This window comes from Ptiloglossa arizonensis, chromosome 11 (genome assembly GCF_051014685.1).
Source record: "Ptiloglossa arizonensis isolate GNS036 chromosome 11, iyPtiAriz1_principal, whole genome shotgun sequence".
NCBI lineage: Eukaryota > Metazoa > Arthropoda > Insecta > Hymenoptera > Colletidae > Ptiloglossa > Ptiloglossa arizonensis.
In genome coordinates, this window is record NC_135058.1 from 9,313,787 (window position 1) to 9,337,390 (window position 23,604).

A 23,604-nucleotide genomic window follows, 5' to 3' on the forward strand; every position below is an offset into this window, starting at 1 on the left:
CACCACAACGTCTGCCTACTCGGTCGCTCCGCGCCTCGCCCCTCCGAACAGAAGTTTTATTTCGTCCCTACCGAAATAAAAATTTGTAAAAATCGCTCATTGTGATTCACATCGTTACGATTGTTTCTCCAGAGAAAATTAGACCCGAAATACGTTCGATTAATCGCGAAACATGAAAGATAAAAGGATAAACGTATCCGGACGATTCGATGAGGAAACGAACGGGTGTAATTCGCGCGAGAACGTATTATACGAAAAAGTAAATTGCGATCGTATCTCGGTATAAATGAACTCCGGGTAAATAAATTCGTAGCCAACCACGCCTTTCGACGTCCGCGTGTTTACCACCAACTCGAAACAATTTCCCGAAGAAAATCTTTTTACGAATGGAGGCGGTGCAAACCGCTTTACGGCAAAATAACATTCAGCGATATATATATTGTAACTGGAAACCTTTACACTACAAAGAGTTACAGTAGAACCTTAACTAAATGATCTAACGAACGATTATTTACGTAATACAGTTGTCACGAAGACAGAAGGTCCTTAAATATTTTAACGAATTGTCGATTCTCTTTTTTTCTATTTTTAGAAGCCAAGTTTAATAATAGAAGAATTATCGTTCCACTAAGACATATAATCTTTCTCTCCATTAGTTCAGATACAGGAAACTCCACTATTTAAACAAATTGTCTACTCTCTTCTATTCTATCTCTACAAATCAAGTTCGATACTAAAAGAACGACCGTCCCACTACTCAAACACCTAATCTTTCTCCCCATTAGTTCAGATACAAGAAACCTCACTATTTAAACAAATGATCTATTCTCTTCCGATAAAGAAAGTTTAAAATCGAAAGTAACATCGTTCCGTTACCCGATCACCTTAAACGTCTCCCAATTACAGTTCGCGTACGAGAGACTTTAATTTCGATTCGCTCTCGAATCACGCGGCACGTGAATCATGATTTCGGAGGATCGTGAAAAAAAGTGACAATCGCACGGCGCGAAATCTGGACTATGGGCCGGACGAGGGAGAATTTCCCAGCCGAACCGCTGAATTGTTTCCTGTGTTAGTCGAGCCGAGTGGGGCCCGTGCGTTGTCACGCTGCAGGATAACCCCTTTACTCAACAACCCACGACGTTTGTTGCGCATAGCCAGCTTCAATTTGTTCTCGAGCACTTCACGGTACGAAGCACTATTGATAGTGTTCCCCTGTTTCATATAGCGCCGCGATATAGAACTACGCGTGTACCGTAACACCGTGGGCACGATTTTCCTCACGGAGCTTTGTTACGTTTTCGAGTTTCTTTGTCGATAAACCGACCACCCTTTCCTCGGTACGACGTTTCGAGCCTAATTCGTGATAATGTACGTCACGTTACGATTCGTTCACGAACGAAATTTCGAGTCTCGATTCTCAATCAGCGCGATCACGGTGCGATTGCCAATATTTTAAACCGAGCGGCATTAATAATTGAAATTATTGAATCGTTCGGGAAAATCGTTTCGTTCTCCAAAATGGAGAATACATAATTTAATGAAATGTTTATACACTCTGAAAAAAAAAGAAAAAAAATGAAACGACTTTCCGAATCATCTAATAAAACTGTTAAACGATCATTGTTATTACGTATGATTTGTTTCGAACGAAATTCAAGTCTCGATTCTCGGTGTGTGCAATTACGGTGCGATTGCCAATATTTTAAACCAATAGTATCGATGTTTAAAATCAAAATAGAACTATTGTACAATTACCATTAATATAGATAAATATTCTTTTATATTTCTTCCTAGATCTATTGTACTTCCAATGCTATCCCTGAAGTATGAAAATAAAAAAGTATGTCCTTTTCTTATCGTTCTGCGACATCATTGTGGATAATTTTGTACACCGACTAAACTTTCCAACCACGCGTAAAAACTTCGAACAATCCACGTACAATAATCACCGAGCACACGTTCCTCCAACAACTTCGGTCGATCGTCCAAAATTAAAATACTAAGGTATACGAGACACATACGATATCGTAGGACATTTCTTACTCGTTTTAATGGGTAGATTTACGCCCTGGGACACGGTCGTGTATTTCTGAATCACCCTGTACAAACCCTAGAAAAATTCGAATCGTCGAACGCGTTAACCGTAAGACGACTGGAACGCGAGTACGAGTGTTCCTCAAGGACCCTCGTTTACATAGAATTTCGAATTGCAACCGGTGGGAATATACCTGGCGGAGTATATTTCTTAAGGACGTTGCAGAACGATCGGCAAAAGGTTGTTTCTCGGCAATTCTATCGGTAGGACAAGCTACGTCCTTATAAAGAGAACAAGTCACGCATTCCTTGAAATCGTAGGTAGCCATTTCCAGGAATACACCGCAACCGTTCCCAGCTCAGGGGTGGTCGTTTATGACGATTGCCAGCCGAAGTCCAGGTCACGCGCGTCATTCGACGATAGTCGATGGTAAACAATTTCTTTTTTCTTTTCTCTCTCTTTCTCTCTCCGCTCTATCCCTTTTCGAATTACCCGGTCTCGACGAATCCGCGAGTATCGGTTACCCTACCGACCGGAACTATACGAACACGATGGAACTCCATTTATCGGGACGAAATTTTCGTCGAACTTTTGCCATTATATTATTCGAACTAACCGCCAAACGGTTATTCCAACCGCACGAACATCTGCTACCGAACGAAAACGAAAGCGAAACGTATTTACCAACAGTGTCGTAGGATACGCGTCAGTCACGAAGCAGTCTATCGATTGTATTCTAGATTAAATATCCTAATTACAGCCAATCGAAGTTTATCGTTTCGTTTGATTACTTTAGAAGTTATTTAACTTGAACGTCCATCCAGATTGGAGCATAACGTTGCTCGTTGTCTTTTTTATACGCGAAAATTTTTCTAAGGTCCAATATTCTTACTATTGTCACTGGAAAAATTATCGCTCCAATTGAAACGATTCTTAGATATCAGTTTCTAAAAAATTACAATTCAATCACGGACAAATCCGCTCGAACAGCATCGTTGCGCTTCTCGGTAAATGGCAACGATGAGAATTCATTTCACGTGGAAAATGGCGGAGAATTTTATTCCACCGGGACAAACTGCGTTTCGAGTAACATAACCCTTCCGGAATCGGTCCACCGACGTAGCATTCGGTTAACGGAGGTTCCGTGCTCGTTCGTTCGTTGGTTCGTTCGTTGGAGGAAATTCCAGCGGCTCGACGAAAAATTTTATTCGAGCCACTCGAACGACCGAGCACTCGATTCGACCCGGCGAACCGAGTTTTTCTCGTGGCACCCGTGAGTTTCGAGCCGCTCGAATGTTTCGATTACTCGGACAAGCACTATACCCCCACCCAATCGCTCGGTGTGCCGCGCGAGCGAGCGAGCGAGCGAACGAGCGAGCGAACGTTCAGTTCAGTCGGTCGCGGTTCGAAATCCTCTGGCTGCGGTGAAGTAGTCGGTCTGGAAACACCGTCGATCCTGTATAACAATCGGTTCGCCCTGGAAGTTTAAAGTATCGTCTGGAGGACCGAACCGAGAAGAGAGAGAGGAGGCGCGACGGAGGGGTGAGGAAGGGTCCCTGTTAAAACTTTCCGCCCGGAGTTTCGTAATGATCGGCGAGCCAGTTTGCCCGGAAATAATATTTGTACAGCTTGTACGTAAGCAACCCTGGCGGCCCTCCAGAGTGCCAATAACACCGCCTGTGTCAACTCGGTCAAGCGCCGAAGCGCTACGAATGAGTCACGATGCGAACGAGAAGAAAGGTGTAACTCTTCCACGGCGATTCGAGACGAGACGAGACGAGACGAGACGAGACGGAACGAGACGAGACGCGACGGAACGAGACGAGACGAGACGAGACGAGACGAGACGATATGGGAGGGGCGCAGAGCGGTAGAAGACTCGAGAGTTCTCGTTGCTCCTGCTCTTTCACGACCGCGATAAACTTTGCGACCCGTCGCACGAGGAGAGAGAAGAAGGATCTCCCCTTCTTCCCCGTGGTCCCCACCACGGTCGTTCGATCGTTTGCATACCGTGTAAATTAGCGATTCTCCAAAGTCTTTTAGCACCTACCGGTCAGCGGGACTCGTTTCGGGGTCGTTTGAAAGACGAACCGGGTTGGATAAAAATTCGAGCGATGCCTCTCGTCGAGTCGATTGTGGCTATTGCGAACTCGCCTACCGTCCGGCGGTTTCCGAGAATACGTCGTTCACTCGAGATGTTCGGAAGCACGGTTAACGAGAGACGGAGCTTCGAGAGTCGAGCGAGCGAACGGAACTGGTAAATATTGATGAGATCGGAATCTTTTCGAATAGGTTCGCGTCTTCGGGGCGATGCCAATTGTTTTCCACGCGAGCAAAGTTGACGAGCGGAGAGCCAGTCCCGACGGGCAAAAGAACCCATCGTTCGATTACTACCGACGACGACCACGACCACGACGACGACTCTCGTCTCTTCGCGCAAACCTGGGGGCGCACCGCTCGAGCTTTCTCTGTCCCTCAAACGGAGAGACAAGATGGCATGCAATAAAAGTAGGAGTCTGACGTGGCCTCGAGCAACCAATTGCGTTTGATCCGACTATGGTTCTCGGGGGAGTAATACGAAGTGTACGGTGTCTACTGTCGAGAGCCGACTACCGTCGGGAAGGAAAAAAAAAAGAAGAATAGAAAAAAAAAACACGCAAGAATAGCCCGAGATCGTCGTCCCCGTGTAACGGACTATTAAAGAGAGCCCCGTAATGTAACCTCGCGTCCGTGATGGACGAAATCGAATCGGTACGCCGAAATGTTACGAAAATTTTTCTCGTTTCACCGATTTATGTATTATTTCACTATTTGAAGATAGTGAAAGATAGTTAAGCCTAGAAATAGGAATAATTCTACACCTGTTCCTAAAACCTCAAACCTGGAAGATTCCTTGGAAGATTTGTGTATATGAAATATTTACAAACGGATTCGATCGGTACGAATCGATCGTACATAACCTCTAAGTTTACCTTCTAAACGCGGGAACGATCCACCGATGTAACGACCGATTTTTTCTCAACACAGTTCGACTATTCGAAATTCTAACCCCGAAGAATCGCTACTGGTCAAATTTCAGAGAACGAATAAACGATCGCTTCGAAATCGAACCTGTCGTCGATACAACTCCCGATGATTCACGAAAGGGAGACGAAAGAGGAACAAGACGAAGAAAGAAAAATGGCGTTCGGTGGCAACGATTCGAGATCCACGCGAACGAAGGCGCGGAGCTATTTGTACGTCGCGAGATTTATAATGCGCGTCAATTACACGTAACACGCTTCGCTCATTCCGCGGTGTAATTCATCCCGTGTAATTACCAATGCATATTGCGGTCCCTGCGGAAGCTCGCAAGCGTGCGGACCGCGAATTTCGTGCAATCGTACTTCGAACCCCTTCGTTCGCCCTCATCCCTCCCGAATATCCCACCGTCCCTCACCCCCGCGTCGTCGTCCTGCTCGTCTCGATTTCAATTTCGCCCTGATCCTGCTGAATATATCCCGTCCCTCTGACACCCCCTCCGTCTCTCCGCCACTCGTTTCCATTCCTCTCTTACCTTCCACGCTCGTTCTTTTTCCTTTCGTCTCCGCGCCAGACGACAATTATACGATGAGCAGTCGTTCTCGCGTTCAATTTCGCCCCACCATTTTTTTTCCCTCCTGTTCGCGACGAAAGGTACGCGATATTTACACGTATCGTAAAACGGTACCGATGTTTTCTTATTATTCGCGAATAGCGAATAATTTCTAGATTAATTGAATATTTAATTAACGAATGGAATATCGACTTCTACGGAGTTGTTTTAATTTTTCACTGTGCGTTCAGAAAAAAATATGGTAGATTTCGGTGCACCGAATCGACTCGATTTCGTCGGTAATGAAACCGAGGTTTGATCATAGGGGTCTTTAGAGCGAGCGAAAGGTTCACTGGAAATTAAGATTTGTTTAATTCTTCGTTGACTATTCGAGGCACGGTTGCTGCTCCGATACGTGCGAAACGATACGAAACGAGTCGAATGAAAAAATAGATTAATTGAATATTTAATTAACGGATGGAATATCGACCTCTACGGAGTTATTTTAATTCTTCACGGTGCGTTCAGAAATATTCCATCGTGAATGTCAGAGTGCTAAAAATTGTGGGATATTTCTTAAACCGCTGTGCTCCAAAGATTCCACGACGATATAATTTTATCGTTGAATTAGTTGTACGTCGATCGCTGAAATTTTCGCGCGAATGAAACTTACGATGAATCGCGCAGTATCAATGTCGAACAATACGCGGGTACTTGTCACAAATCGTGCGTGATTCTTTTTTCTTCGGTACAATTTATCTTTAAATTAATTGTACACCGAACTCGTTCAATTTGCAGAAAAACGTTCGTACAGGTTTCATGGTTTCGTTCGGTGAACGTGAATGATCGTTAATGAAACTTGGGGCGGTAAATGCGAAATTGTACGATCGTTTCGAGAACTCGAGTTTTTCGAGTGCGTCCGAGGTGTGTCTCTAACCGTAGAGTTCTCTTGGACGGGCTTCGATATCGTGTTACGGGTAACGATACAGTGAAACTCGACTGAATATTTCGCTAAAAGCCCCGATCGATCAAAACGGAATTAACCGGAATCGAAATAAATACTAATTGCATTCGGGATGGGGGATTAAACCGAAGCGTTCGGATTTTCCGTGGCTTAAGACGAAGATCTTTGTTCGAAAGCCTCTAATTCTCGGAACTTTGTAACACGTAGAAATAAAAGGGGGATTAGAAAGCCTATAATAACACTCGAAGGCGCAAAAAAAAGAACGTTACGCAAGACCCGCGATAATGTCGCGATATCTTTCGCGACTTAAGCGAGGAGGAGGATTGCGCGATTTTTTTCTTTCTTTTTTTTTTTCTTCTTTTTGCAAACCACATACACACACGACACGGCACCTGCGCGTTTAAAAACTTCGATTTTGCTTTAACCACGGATTAACTCTGTAAACGACATCGACGCCTGTAAAATACCATGTACGCGCAAAATAACAAGAACATAAATATTCTCGAGATCCTCCTTTCGATTCCTTTTTTTTTTTCTTTCTCGTCGCTCTTGCAAACGAAAATACTGTTACCGATACAAATTGTTCAAAATCTTCGCCTCGGAGAGAACTTCACTTGAAATTTCGACCGAACGGTGATTTGTATTCGACGAGCGTCGAAATAAATCGCTTTTACCTGAAAATTATTACTATACGAAACTGCGAACGATCGATAAAAGTACGAGGAACTCCGGTAACGAGCTGGACAAACAATCGAGAACGACAATGGCGGGTAAACATGACCGATGTCGGAGCCGATCGCGACTCAGGTAACATTCCTTTTTCTCTCTCTCTCTCTCTCTCTCTTTCTCTCCTTCTCTCTTTCTCTCTCTGACCCCTCTCGCTCCATTCCAAGAGACCCATACACCTGTGTTTACACTGCAGACACTTGTCAACAATCAACTCGGTCCCCTCTGTAAATTGTAACCTCACCTGCAGGGAGCGAGGCTCGAATTTTACGATCCAGCAACGTTAATAGGATTACCGGATTAAACCGTGGAAAGTTAAGATACGGTCGGTCGAAGTATACGACAAAGGGACAACGGGACGTACGCGTAGTCGACCGCCGTCGACCGTGTCCTCGAGGTGAATTTTTATATTAGCCCCTATCGATTACGGAAGCCTCTAAACGCCGCGTATTATCGCGATAAAATGGAAAGCGTTAACTCCCGTCTACTTACCGATCGTGCACGGTTCAACGGAAGATTCGTTTACGATAGGATAAGATAGACACGAGCAGCGATTATTCAATTTCGAGAGGGTACCGGACACTCGCGATACGTCGCGAAACGCGGGAAGGGATTTCGTTGAAATTGTTAAACGAAATACGTTTCCACGTTGACGGTGTTTCTTTTTTTTTTTTTGGTTAAACTTGGCGATAGAAATGAACCTCCTCCGCTGACGAATCGATGGACGAATCGGGAAGAAAAAACCACTGTGCTCGATTTCGCAATTTGTTTCGCAACGATCGCGAATCTGCGTATAAATTAAATAAAGAAGTAAACGATCTTGCGAAACTGTCCGTTGAAGATAGACGCACTTCGCGCGGCTGATATTTTCTTTCGTTCGAGTGTCTAACGTTTATCGAACAATATTTATTTTAATGTATCTTTCGTTCACGGATCGAAGTATTAATCGCGGGATTAATTGTGTTCGCGTGTACGGTGCGCGTAAGGAGCGCGAAAATTCAAAATTTGGTTATCTTGTGAATTTTTTAGAGGCGCGCCCACCCTTGCGCGATCAGGTCACTATTACCGTTCGATAATAACGGTTTTGTTACGAGAATCGTCGATTGTTCGGAAACAGTGTTTGTAATTAACAAAAGCAATATTGATCACCGTCAACAATCTTCCGTAATGAATACAGCTGACACAAAAGGAGCAAATAAACGTCGACTTGTTATTGGTTTCTTCGTGTATAATATTTTTATCATCGAAGAATCGATAATACATTTTTCGACCCACGTTTAACTTGAAAACACACCGCGTGTTGTGCACTGTGCGCGAAATTGTTGCCCGATCGGTGATCGGAGGATCATCGTGACGATCATCGATACAGATTTCTCTGTTCGCGTCGACTAACCTTTCTGCGTTCGATTATTATTAGTACGGTGTTGCGTTTAAGTGTTTAACTTCGATGACAATAACGATTCTCAGCAGTGAGGTAGACGTTAACGTTCGAGGACGTTTGCAACGATTTCGTTACGAGAACTTGTATTTTACGACATTGCGCGTGTTTATAATTATAGAACGTAACGAACGAAAGCGACTTGTACCGTGATACGTGCTACCGACAAGTTGCACCCGAATCCAACGAGTCTTCGAAATCGATTTATTTTTGAACATCGTGCGGCGAAATTTTTGTTTCAAATTTTCGATTTATTTTCGAACGTCGAATCATCCCGGTTTCCCTCTACCAGGGACCGCGAGACACTTTGTATTGAATATCACCGTTCGCTGTAGGGAATATCGCCCGAAGAAACGTGCCTATGAAGCTAAAGAAGCGGGCATACGTCAGGAGCCGCGGGGATAAAATAAAGAACGACAACGCATCGAATAAAAATGGATCACCTAAATCGGGCTTTCAAAGTGAGGAAATCTGTTCCACTTCCGATACTCTATTGGAAGTGTTCCAGCAGTTCCAGGTAATTCCGAGCGACAGAAGCGTCCCTCCTTATCCGGGATTTACTTCCTTTTCGTTTCGTTCTTTTTTCGTCGTCTACCCGGTCGGTAATCGTCGGTACACGTCGCCCGTACACGCTGCCACGTACGAATGTAATGTAATCGCGGATATTGGCCGCTGGCGGTCACGGATACATGGATTTATTTTCGTCGTTCCGACGAGCTTTTCCGCGTCGGCTGGCGGCCTGTTTACGGCCGAATGAAAATTTGCTCGCCGGCCAAATATTATTTCGTCGACGACCCGCGTTCGCGATTCTTTTTTCCCCGGTTGCCTACGTCCGTCCGTTCGTTCGTTCGTTCGTTCGTTCGTTTCCCGACCGTTTCTGCGCCACCGTCTGTCCGTCGGTGATCGCGCGACGTGCACAACTGCGTAAACGCGCAATACGCGAAAAAACAGAGGCATCGACGAACGGGGGAAAAAAAAAATTAGGTTCGCGTCAATTTCATCCGACGCGTATTTATACGCAAGAGCGAAGGCACAGGTATTTAGCGCACAGACGCGTGTGCAAACTCTGTCTCGCGCGCATCGGAGTTTCAGCCGCGTGTGTGCCGACAAGAAGGGAGCGGTGGGGACGTGGCGGTGACCAGTGGGGGCGGGCGGGCCGGGGACAGGGGGGTTGCGCGCGGAACGTGGGTAAACTATCGAGAGAAAATAAATACGGGACCGAGATTCATTCGACTAACGATCTGAAAGAGAGTCCGTCTGGCACACGGGTTCGCGCGAGTCGCCGTCGCTGCCGTTCCAACGCAGCACGCAAAAAAAGCCTGACAGTACTTTTCAGGTCTGCCTTTTTATTCCGTTCGAGTGACGCCGATAATAAAAAAAAAATACACACACACACATGTGCGAGCGCAAGCGCGCGCGTGAACGCACATGCATGGACGCGAGCGCGCACAGAACCGTGGACTACGGATCTATCCGACGGGAGAGTCTATGGTCGGGCACCCGTACCGGTCGATATCGGTAACTCGAATTAGCATGGACAGAGGCTCGACCGGTACTGCAACGAACGATACTTATCGAAAGTGCGCTCACAATTGAAAGGATTTTCGAACGCGAGGGTACGCGATGCGTATTCGATATCCGACACTGAACGAGACGATGAATTGCAAGGGGAGCGGAGAAAAAGAATCGCACGACGATGGATTATACCCAGGTGTAATTTTCGCAACCTTATTCCTTGCTAGCGTGCCATTTAAATTGGTAGCTCGTCCGGGAAGGTTGAATTTAATTTCACCGGTTCGTATTATGCTCGAACGACAACTATGTCGACCCGCGCGCCCGGCAATGTCAGGGGAAACACCGGCTACGCGACAACGTTAATCGTATCTTGCGAGCGATCTGAATATTTACACGGATACTTTGTACCGGTAATCGTCGGCTATTGACAGCAAGATGAAGCGAGGTCACCGGCGCATGTTAAGCGGTCACGTCTCGCTGTGTATAATTTCCCGATATGTAGAAACGTGTTCGATAAGCGGTTCGATCGGGTTAAAAAAAAAAGGAAAAAAAAACGATTTCGTTCTTCGTGTCAGAGAGAAGCAGCATTTTTCGTGGCGCACGACTACGAAGTTAACGATACGACTATCGTCGTAACGAACGATGACCAAACACTCGTTATATTCGCTTACGATCGTTTAAAGCTTGGTTAGCGGCACGATTTTGCAATAGTACGTTAAGTTTGTCGTATCGGCCATGTCGAACCGAATTACACGCCTCAACGCGATTAAATACGAAACTAAAAATGCTCGCCTCGTAAAATCGCTACGAGATGTCTCAATGCTTCGAATATTTTTCTATATTTTATTTTTATCGCGAAGTCGTGCCAGTCATTCCTGTCAAGCGTACACGTAGGGAGAGAAAAAAAAGTTCGACCAGAAGAAAAAGGAATAAAACCACTTACCGGGTGCCGTGCCGCAGCTGCCACAGCCACAGCTGTCGCCGCGTTTATACCGGCACTGGGGTACATCTTATCGTCAGAGGCCCTCAAAGAGGTTATGTTGCTCCCTCCCGTCACGACGAAGTCCTGTCAGGAGTAATGGATATGTCTCCGTTATCCTCAGGTATATCCAGCGGTATCCCAGGTCATAGCCTGTACGCACTATTATTCACTGCTCTCAGAAAAGAAAAACGGAGAGAAAAAAACGAAAACACAAGACGAGCTACAGTCGACGCGCACGCACACTTGCACTGGTCACTTTCTTCGAGTCCTCCGGCCACTCGCTTTGTACTCGTTTCACAAAGAGAGACCGAGAGGAAAAGCGATGCACGGTTCACGGGATAGAATGGGAATGCGCAGCGGCGTCGAATCACGTTAGAGTTACACGATGCGAATACGCGACGACACATAAAACAAGACGTAGGTTGAACGATCCACCCTCGACGACGGACGGGTATCAACTAATCAACCGCAGAGTCGAGGGGAAGCTCTTCCCTCTCCTTCTCCCGCACCGTCGCCCGCTACGTCCCCCCCACTGCTTACCGCGACACCACGTGGTCTCCCCTCGCTGGCTTTCGCTCTCTCCGTCGCACGCTCGTTCGTTCCCTGTCCTCCTCTCGCTCCCTGTTTCCCTCTCTTGAGCGCACCTCCGACAATCGGGCTCTTAGCTCGTTCGTCTCCTTTCCGTCCGCTCCGTATGTGCTCCTACGTTTCAGCGAGACGGGAATCCGTTCTCGTCGCGATCCGCTTTGCATTTTTACGTACGCAAAAACGAGATTTGCGCGGTAGATCTTGCGGTGAGTTTGTAGCGGCATTACGGGGCACGTATTAAATTATTACTTCGGGACACGGTGAACATCGCTAACGCGCGCCGGAAAACCCGTGTTAACCTTCCTCTTCGTTACACGCCAGAATTGATCGCTTCGTAACGAACGGCTCCGCGATTCCTTCGACGCTTTTATTAAATTAAACTGTACAGCGGTATTTCAAATAATTCTGAAATAATTATCTCCCGTTTCGTCGATTACGGGTAATTCGCGTTTCGAATGATATCGGCCGCGACAGGGTCGAGAATAAAATCATTGCCGATCAGTTCCGTGTCGCGCCCGCGGATACGAAGAAACGTTGAACAGCCGCGAGGGCGCGCGCGTAAACACGGCAACGAATAAATTCGTTTTTTCCTACGGCGCGTACTTTTCCCCTGTAATCCTTCGTCCGTGTCGTTTCAGACCTTTCCGCTACAATCGCAGAGAACCTTCTGCCACGGCCTGCACGTTTCGGTCGGTTTACTTTCGTCCCGTTTGCAGCCACGAATCTTTCAGATTGGAGTTCCAGTCTCGCACTCTCTCTCTTTCTCTCTCTCTTTCTCCCTCCCTCTCACCTCCCGTGCCCCGGTCATCTGTCATCCTTGTCACGCTTGTTTAGTTTCTCTCATTTTCGTTCTCGCTATCTCAGCCGCCCGTTCGTTTCATCCTCGACCCCGTACCTACTTGCCGTGTACCACGCCCTTCTCTCCCCTCGGGAACACACATAGGGTATCCTTCCCTCCTCGCCCTTCTCCCCTTCCGCCACCTCGTCCCGATCCTTCTTCAGCCTCTTTTCGTCCCAGTGACTCGTACTCGAGCGCGTCTATATTCAACGTATTACGGTGTATACTTTACACACGTGTATTCGTACCGGTTACCGGCGTGTATACATCCCCTTTGGACGGGGTAGTAACCATCGACGACCTTTCCACCTCAACTCCCTACAAACAATTATTATCACTTTACCCTTGCCGCGCTCGACCCGGTGACACTTAATCTTAGCGTTATTTAACAGGAACGAAGAACCGGAGTGAGAACGGTGAGGAGCGGGGCGGGCTGGGAGGGAGGGAGGGGAGGGGAAGCATAGCTTCTGTGACACGAGGAACGAAGCGGAGCGTCGGGTAAGCGGTTTTAACGAGCGGTGACACGCGAGCCGTGTTCGTCACGAAATTTCGCGGCTCGTCCAGCCAGTCGCGTCTACGTAACGGGCAAATGGAAGAAGAAATTACGGAGGCTCGCTAATGACACCGTGGCCGAGCATCGCGCGCGAACCGACGCGGTTTACCGATTGTAATTTGAACCGATCGTAACGCAGATAGCACGCAGAAGGGAAATCATTTCTCGTTGATGGCCGCGGGCTGCCGCGAACACCATCGTAGATATTGTTTTAGACGATCGTGGCTTTCGTTTTAACGAGATCTTGGATCCAACGGGTAAAAAAAGGCGTAAGCGTAACGATAATAAGCGAATAAAAAAAATTTCCATCGGTTTCCTTTGTTCGTACATCGATCCTCGATCGAAACGATACGAATCAATGCTTCGAAGATTGCGTCCGATCGGCGCTAGCAGCTGAATTTCACGTTCTACAATTTGTGCATGTGTTCGAGACAAGATCATTGGAGCCGAACGGTAACAATTTTTCGTAAATATTTATACTCCCGTTCAGTATCGATAGAAACTTAAATCCCGAGCAACCCTTTCTGCGAATATTTCGCAGGTCCTCAAAGTTTCATAGCCCAACCGTACCCATTGTGCGCGACGAATAACAAATCACCCGCTCGACATTAACGTAATATAGTCGCTCGGATAAAGTGTATTATCTGTTTGCTTATTCACGTCGTTAAAAATTTGATACGAATACAAGCGAACGATACGTGTATACGTATACACAAGTTCGCGTCGTTTAATTAAAATGGAATTTAGCGACATTTCGGATGAAATACGTGACATCGGATTTACAAGGAAAAAAAGTAAAAAAAAACGTCAGAATGTGTACCGCGATCGAAAATTTAATTGGACGATCACAATCCGCGTACAAATACGGTGTAAAAGAAAGACAATGAACGGTTACGAGAACCACCGGTATCGTTTCACGTAGACGCTCGAATTCCGTTTCTACTACTTCCTATAATCACGCGTTTGTATAATTACCGGTACAAGATTAATTACCGTTCCAAGACCAATATTTAGGAGCGGTACATACACTCGGTGTATGTAAAGCGCGTAGATAGCACGAGATAGAAGGGGGGAGGACCGTTTACCAGTGACACAAGACACGGAAATCTGCCGCATAAATTCGAGCCGCGCGAAAGCTGGAAAGGAACACGTCATCGGTTGTCATCGAACTGGAACGCTCGATACGAATTCCTTGCTCGCTATCTCCTGACATATCGGCGAAACATTTAACCGGATAAGCCCCGCGCAAAAATGGGGACGCTTCGCGCCGAATATTACGCGCACGCGTCCCCCTTCCCCCCAACACGAGAAATAATTTCATTTCTTTTTTCTTTCTCTTTGCACACTTTTTTTACCCTCTCATTTTTTGTTCCTTTCCCTCGCCCGTGTATCGAACACGCTCGACGCGTTGCGCGAGCCTCGCGGGCGGATCTCGTAAAAAAAACCGGTTGCCTTCCGTTGCAAACAACGCGAAGTTAACGTTGCATTTCGCACCGTCGACGTTCGACGAACGCTCGACGACGGTTTTTCAAACATATCTCCCCGGTTTATCGTATTTACTCGCCGCGTTAGCGACCCGTGTTTCTTTCTTTCTTTTTCTCTGTCTCTCTCTCTTTTTTTCTCTCCCACTTATTTCGCAACCGTTTCCTTAGAGCCGTTCCGCGAGGCTCCGTGTCTCCTGTAATTTCGTCTACACTCACGTGGACACGCGTACACGTACGTACATCGATTTCGGTGGTACCCGGTTCGCCTTTTTCGCAACGAAACGCCGCCACGGGGCGGATCGATCGCGCCCGGTCGTGCGTGTCCCTATTTAAACAGTCGCGACCGATTCGCGTTTATCAATGACGATGACAAATATTTAGAATCATCGATGTTTATAGTTTGTTTAGCACGGGTGTTTGTCAACGCATGGTTTATTAATGCCGACGGAATTCCTACGGGCCGCTATTTATTTACATCGCTCTATTGTTCGGCCAGTTTGTCGAAGGGGCAGAAATTGATCGCTGAATATCAAAACGATTGCACGCGCCGCGTAATAATTCCGACGCGATCACGAAGATATAAGATTACAAACGGCGTGTTGCATGATCCACGACCGCGTTTGCGACTACGGTTATCGATTACCCGAAAGAAAACTCGACTTTTCTCACGTTCCGCGCGACGATCTTTGTTTCGCGAGCACCGTGTCCGTGCCGGTCGCGGGACGAACGAAAAGGGGGGAAAAAAAAAAGAAAGGAAGAAAATAAGCGAAACGCGTTCAATTTATCGTACAAAACGGTACGTGTTTATTAATTACGACACGTACCGCGCAAGAAAGCGCGACCGCGAGCAACAACGATGGACGGAGAGTAACGCGTTTCGTATTTACGTATTTATTTATTCTTTTCCTTTTTTTTTTTCTCCCGAGCGCGAGGATTCCCTTGAAAAAGTTCTCGAGGAGCTGGAAATCCTATTTCGAGAACGTTTCGAATCGCTTTCGCGGGAATCGCGCGCGCGTAACGCGAAGACGACCGACGTGTTTCGTTTACGATGAACGAATTCGAGCCGTGTATTTTGTTTCGTTGTTAACGCTCGAAGAGAAAAACAAGAGAGAGAAAAGAAAAAGTTGCCCTCGGTCGCGAGAAAAAAAAATATTTCCGGCGAGTAACGATTATTATTACGATCAATGGGATATTTTCGTTCGGAGGAATAAATAATAAACAAACGGGTTAACCCGACGCGATGTTTTCCGTGAAAATAGACGGCGGTCCGTGGATTAATACGATCGGCTTGAAATTACGAAAAACGTACCGCTAATACGAATTTACATAGAAACAACAAGGAGCGTAAAAATAGTACATTATAAATGCGAATTTACCTTTCGAAGATTTCCAAAGTATCTGGTAATGTATGCCGATAATTGTACGTCGTTGTAAACACACCGATAACACAACAAGTTCGTCTCGTTACCACATCGACACTGAAACGTTAGCGTGTAAACATTCAGAGTTCAATACGTGGGTATATCTAACCTAATTCGTTCCTTCCAGTCGGTCGAGTTTTTACTTCAAATTTTCACTTATCAACAACATCTTGGTATCGATGTTGTAAGAATACCGTACGTATCGTATGTTATCGTTATTTTTATCGCGTACAATCAGTGTCACACATTCCCCGTTTACTTTGAAAATTTTCGAAAGGTAGGTAAATTCACATTTGTCACATTGTTTATATACGACACCTTAATCTTGTGTAAACTCTTGTTGATGCCGTACGTTTCCTTTTTTTTGTAATTTTAAGGTGTTTGTATTGATCCGAAGTGGGTCCAACCACGTGATCGAAACGACAGGTTATGTTACACAGGATGGAAGGATGGTTTTGGGAGCGGTGATAAAAAATGACGGGGCGTTGAAAAATTATTTTTCATTCAATTACCCGCGCACGAAGGAAATCGTCGTTTATCTATGTGAACGAGTTTGTCGAAAATTCGTTCGAGAGTTCGTTCGAAACGCTTCGAATCTACAGAGTGTCCGTTTTGTCTCGATACAATGAAACGTCTCGCAAAGAATCGAAGGTGTAAGAAAGCATTTTTTAAATATTCTTAAAAAATAGTTCGATACGAAGGGACATTGTACAGCTTGAATAATTTATCCACCTCCGTACCATCGTGAGAACAGTTTTTCGATACTATCGATTATCGGTGAAATAATAAAACAGACACTCGGTGTATTGTCCGGTACAATTCGACACCCGCTCTTGACGTGTCAACAGCCGCGATCAACTTTTCGAAAAATTACAACCAACTTCTCCCCCGTGACCAAAGATCGAAAACAGATTTTTCGCTTTGCTTACCTCCGTCTCGTTGCAGTTGCAATTTTTGAGAAAGGTGGCAGAACTCGGCCAAACGCGATGACCCAGTTTCGAGCCTACGGTTTTGTAGAAAATTCGATATCGTTACGCCGTTCCATTTTAGGGACTCCGGGTGTTAAGACAAGTTCACGAGTCACACTCGTACGAAACAAACACGTGATCCCAGCCGGTGATTACCGGTGACACGGTCTACATTGAACTTCTCGGTGCACCGATTCACGATCTCTCCTACGTGTGTCCATTAACACGACGGCGTCTAAACGGCCGAATGGATTTCAACGAAACACCGTATTTAAGTTTCGTGTTCTCGTCTCAAGAGCCCATTAGATTTCGAATAAACTCTGTCCACGAGTAACAACGTGCTCAGTCCAGCGTTTCGGTTTTCCCAAAAGGTCGTACATTTTCCCCATCTTCTCTCGTAAAGGCGGGAAATTAATTCTCATCGCCTACCTACGTCGATGGAAACGGCAGTAGAAACTAATTACACTTAACTTTCGTATTCTCGTCCCAAAAGTTACCCACCGGTCCGTTCCAATTGTTCCGATGTGTGTATTGCTGATCAAAATTCTATAAAATGTCTCGAGTGAGTCGCGAAACGAACTTTATAGGTTATACGAACGTTTGTTCCATCTACTCTCGTAAAGATAAAAATTAAACGTAATTCTCAACGTATCGTTCGAATTACGATCCGATGTCTATCGAAGTAGCGTTAAAGCGACGAATTGGTGTCTGTTAATTCCCTGTTGAGCGTCCCTTGAACGTTAGCGGAAATCACGCTTTATGGATCACGAGAATTCGCGACGATCAAGACGTATCGGACTGCGCTCGAGGCGGTTCGTTCGGGTTCAGGAGGCGACACCGTCGATTCTCTCTCTCTCTCTCTCTCTCTCTCTCTCTCTCTCTCTCTCTTTCTTTCTCTCTCCTTCTCTCGCTCGAAAAAAAAGTATGTCTTCCGTGCAGTCGTAAGAGGATCGACGGTCAATAGGGGAGAACGCGATCGCGGAAGGCGAAGGATCGTGGAATGCAGTACGGCGCGCGGAACGTGACTTCTCGCGAGCGATGCGTGCGCCCCGAACGAGCCTGTGCACGACCGTGGGTCCCGCGTATGCGTGCAGTCGCCTCGTTGGAAAACGTGTTTATTGGTTAATTGCATCATTCTTGCCAAGTGCCTGGCTGCCAGTTGGCGCGGCCATCAATCGGTGCGCGGTGGCTACACGTCCGCTCGATATCCGGCGAAAGCATTTCGCGCTGACGGCGATCCAGCCGCGTGTACCAGCCACCGCCCCGCTTCACCTCGCCACGCCGTTCTCCTCCTCGACTCGGATCTTCTTTTTCGATACCGCGGCGACAAGCGTCTCGACGTTCCCGGCGCTCGTAACCGACGGTGTTTTGCCGCCCGACGATCGTCCGGCCGACGAATAAGGCTGCCGCGTACTATCGACTTTCTATCGAACGACAGTTTCACCCAGGGACGAAGGGGAACCCTTCGAGTCGTTCGGTGCAGCCTTCTCGCGAATTTCGTAAATTATGTACCGCGAGTTCGTAACAGCGTACAACGGCGATAGCGTAGAAATTGCAACCACCTTAAAACCATCAGTGTGTTCGACTCTCGAGCAGCAGAGGGAAGCATAGTGTCGACTACCCGAGCGAAAGAAAATGTACGTACAATGAACGAATTACGCATTTGTTAATATTTTTTCTATATTGAACGATGGGAGTTTACATAATACCGTCTAGAAAGCATAGGTTTGTTTTGTAAGAAAGATCGAACCCCTATTAACTTATTTCGATTACAAATCGACCGTAGTTATAAGGTTATGTTCGATAATAAATGCTCACGGAGTAATTTGCTAAAATAAAGAAAGATTGCTAAAATTACGGGAACGATAAATATTACCTGGTCGCGTCGCCGATAGGTGGCGGTATCGTCAAAAATCAAGTAACGCGTTTTCTGTTTCGAGGAATCGGCGAACTCTCCTCCTGATTTTTCCCAAGGGAAGCCGTAAGGCGGAAACGGAGGGAATATCTTTAGCTTTTCGATTAAAATGTGAAACTTTCCGGTAATTTCATCGATTTAATTATTTTCGGACTTGCGCGGGGAATACGAACCGAACGATATCGGATATTTATTTTAATCGTCCGAAACTTGACCCGTTATCGAGGAAGGTTGAGCATCGCTGATTCAGTCGATCCGGGTAAAAGGCACGGGCCCGAATGGTAGCGCGCATGCTTGCCGACCGCTCCTCGACTCGACGAAGCAGTCCAAGTGGCACTCGACCGCTGAGAAATCGTGGGACGGGTGCCTCGGCACGACTAAACGGTTTAGTCGAGGGAAACTCGATACGTGGATAATACATGGACCGTCCGTCTAGCTCGAACCGATCATTGTCGTCGCGAAACGGTAGCGATTTTGGCACCGGTCTCCGCTTGACGGCGAATTTAATCGAAACGACATTTATTCGAGCAATTTGACTAATTGTCGACGAGGGCCGATCGGACGTGTAATTCGATGGATTGGTAAATTTGATTAGCGGCCAACGCGGAGGCGAAGGAGGACGGCCATCCGTGGCGTACTTGTTTTACACGAATAAAGAGCAACGAGAATAGAGCGTAGCCGGCTTTCTATAGTAACGATAATAATTTGCAGGAAACGTTTTCTGCGTCGAACTTATCTTCGATGGCAAAAACGCAACTTGTACACGGAAACTAAAACGTATCGATTACAAGCACAAAGAGGGAGTTTAACATTTTGCGACGGAACGAAGCTCGAAATTTGCAACGAGTCGCGCAACAATTTGTAAAATGGCGACAGTCGCAGATTTCAGACAAATTTTCGTGCATCGAAAATCCACGATCGTACCTATCGAAATAACGATTTCGATCGTACGTTGTGTACCGTAACGTGTAAATTTCTACGGTTAATCGAAATTAACGTTAGTCTCCGGTAGGATGTAACAAAAATTCATTTGCATCGATCGATTGTGAATAAAATAGGTGAAACGTTGAGGTACGGATTATATTGTACATAGAATATACGAAAAGGATCGTCGATCGACACGGACGTGTCTGAAATTAAAACTCGGACACGATGGTACGAACGATGAACGTTAATTGGGCTTGAAAAAGTTTCGATAAATCGTTACAGCTCGCGAAGATTGTTATCTACGAATAAAATAACGTTTTCACCCTAGGCTGCTGGAAGACTCGGTAGAGATTATCCAACGAACCTTGTACGCGTACGTGGTTGGATAATAATAACGTCTAATAATAATATTTAATAATAACGTCTTTATTACGCTGTACAAAAAAAAAAGGTACGTGTACAGAGCGATATAAAAGACGAGAGTCAGCTGCGCGGCTATTAAATCTAACTCGTAATTTCATGGAGAGAGAGAGAGAGAGAAAAGTTAAAAAAAAAGAAAAAAAAAGAGGAACTCGATGGTGTCGGAGATCCACGAATAGACGTACGCGATGAACATTCGGTGAAAATGCAAAACGATGGTTCGGGTTGAAGGTTTCGACCGTTTGTTCAACATGTTGACGGTTGAGTTAACTCGTGGCCGACGTCGTGTCACTGGACCCCACCTACGAGTTATGTATCTCGTAAACACGAACTTGTTCTTAACGTGAATACATTCGGAACAAATTGATGTAAATAATGGACGGTGGGCGTTCGGAACATAATAAAAGTCGTTACGCATCGGTGGATCGAGTGCTTTGTTTATTAAAAAGGGAAATAAAAAGAAAGAAAAAAAAAAAAAGAAAAAATGACGAGTAACCTCGTAGATGGCATCGAGAATCGTTCCGTTCGATGGTACGGTAGCAGTCAACCGTGTTCGTTCCTCATGGACGATATCTGGATACACTAGACACCGCGTGTATCACCTTTCTGACCGCAGGTCCAAAGATTCTCGATCGATTCGTCGTTAAAAGATTCATTTCCTCGTACCTTAAATGCGTACAGGTTGTCACCCAAAAGCTGCGAGTAACATTGAAAGAATTATCATCCTCGTTGCGACAAGTGGATATCGGCTGGGTGATCGATTGAAATTTACAAAAATATGTTGCAGAATAGTATCAATAGGTGAGAAACGATTAGTAACCAGCTAATAGTATCTATATAAACGAGAAATAAATATAATCGCTGTTCTGCAACCGCATGCGTTTAAAGATCGATACGTGTGTGTGTGTGTGTGTGTTCGTTGAATTGAACAAAAATTTACATCATCGAATAAAGTGATTTTCAGACACACGTTATTTTCCTTCCATCTGTCCCAAAACCAACACCGTCCTGTCTAACGTTCATTCTCCGAAATGTCCGTTCACAAAGAGGCAAAGGAAAGAAGAATGTGGAGCGAGCGAATATGATCGGGTAAGAGATTGAAATAACGAGGTCCAGTGTGTGAAAAGGGAACCAAAGAATTCGGTGGAGCGAAAGACAGGTTCGGTTAGAGAAGGGATTCGAATCGCCTGGAATAAGAGTAATAGCACGAAGGTGTGTACCACATCGCTTACATATGAAAAACGTTGTAATTATTAAAATGCTTTCTCTCGAAAGTCACGGTACAAAATCTGTACAGATCTATCGACGTTTGACGGCAGATGTCCAATACAAATTAAAAATAATTTAAACGCGTTATTTGCTTGGCAAAGAAAAAATGGTATTTAACCATCGTTGAAAAAAGAAACAAGAAACAAACGGAGAGTTTGACAAACCCCCACGCATTTAACGTGCCTAGATTTTCGATCGATTTGAAACAGAAATTAACTACGCTGAACCTTACCCCGGAATAATGAAAAATATTCGTTACTGGTTCGCAAAGAAAAAGATTAGGAATATGGGATACGCTCCTCGAAGAATGCCAAGAGAAAGAATTTCTGCGTGGAATAGCATCGGTCACCCGTAGCTGAGAATCAATCTGTTTCGGATGAAAGTGTTAATGGAATTCGACCGGCTCGAAATCTACGCACACGCACACACATATATATATATTTATATATATATATATATGCAGCTACGGGCACGTGTATACCTATACACACGTTGCGTGTGTATCCTAGAGCAGTTTCGGTTCGGTAAAACGATCAAAAAATAATTTTCCGCGAAAACACCTATAACGGCCGCGATCCGACGTTTCAGTGACCGTCACTATTTCCACGCTTCCTGATAACGGACACACGAGCGCGCTGATATCAGCTGGGCACGGAGCGCGAGAATTAATTGCCGAAGCGGCAATAGATCAAGCGGAAAGTTTTATCGCCGGGCGCAAACCGCCACGGTTAGACGACGCGGCGCGCGGTGGTACGGTACGGTGTTGCTGCGCGCCGTTCGCACGGAAAAGTTTCGCGACGCGCGGGGATCTTTGGACCTGGCAGGGATTTGATGCGTGAAAAGTCATTAGAATCCTATCTGAAGTCGTTCCTCCGGAACAAAGCGGCTGCGCTCGTTTCCCCCACTATAAGCACCGAGCCCCACCCCTTCTACCGTCGCCACCGCCTCCTCCCTGCCTGTGCAACAAAACGCGAACCGTTCCGATAAACCGGGCAAAAAATAATTCTGGCTCGCGTCGATAGCGCCGGGGACCGACGAGGGAAACGAGAAAAAAGAAAGAACGAACCGGGTAGAGAAGAGAGGGAAGAGGTTGACGGTGGAGGGGGGAAGGGCGAGCGGGGAAAAAAATGGTATTCCTTTGGTTCGTAGAAAATGCTTTTTATCGTGCACGCTCCACCTGCGTTCCCCGCTTGTCGAGGACGAGACAAAAGGTAGCAGAGAGAAAAAGAGAGAGAGAGAGAAAGAGAGAGGTGAAAAAGAGCACGAAGCAGAAGAAGAAACAGACTATTACTTTTTAATATATTGCCGCTTTTTATTGCGCTCGAATCGTTTCCCTTTGTCAGACAACGACGACGACGACGACGAGGAGGAGGACGACTACGACGACTACGAACGATAAACGCGGTCGCGGCTCATACGCTCGCGGACCAGGTACCATAACGTTGGAATCGAAAAAAACCACGTTCTTTCGCGGAGGTAACCTCTTAACAGAGCGCTCTGACATCGCGGTAAGTGCAAAATAAAAACGAAGAGAGAAAAAGAACTGAGCGCGGGGCGAGGCGGGGCGTGGGTGGGGGGAAAGAAAAAAAGGCGAGGGGAGGAGGGTAGAGACCGTGCCGCGCGGCACGATATTAAAAAAAAAAGGGGGAAAGGAACGGTAGGAGAAATCGGGAGGAGTGTTTTCGTCACAGCACCGAGGCGAGGAGAAATGACATTACATACCGTGAAGGCGCGATGCAGAAAAAGCTCTCGAGCTTCGAGCAACGCTTCGCACCCGTCGACGACAGCCAACGACGACTACGGGCGTCGACGACTGCAAAAAAGCGCTTGAAAAGCTCCGCTCTGCCTAGCCTCGAATGATCGAGCCTGGGATCCGAAGCGCGCGATTATACGCGTACCATTGACGCGTGCACGAACGTTTACGCGTTCAGAAGTGCTTCCCTCCTCGGCGACTCCCGAGGAGTCGAGAGACAATAGCGTGGAA

General features: G+C 46.1%; 1 protein-coding gene across 2 annotated transcripts in view; it reads right to left on the bottom strand.

Annotated features, from left to right (window-relative positions):
- The window catches only part of LOC143152913 (protein groucho), a 103,771-nt gene extending 92,079 nt beyond the window's left edge, over positions 1-11,692 (bottom strand). For both annotated transcript variants that reach the window (XM_076323524.1, XM_076323523.1), the window contains exon 1: positions 11,199-11,692. In XM_076323524.1, coding sequence (XP_076179639.1) covers positions 11,199-11,264 — 66 coding nt within the window. In that variant the 5' untranslated portion in view covers positions 11,265-11,692. The remainder of the gene's footprint in view (positions 1-11,198) is intronic.
- Between the last annotated feature and the right edge of the window lie 11,912 nt (positions 11,693-23,604).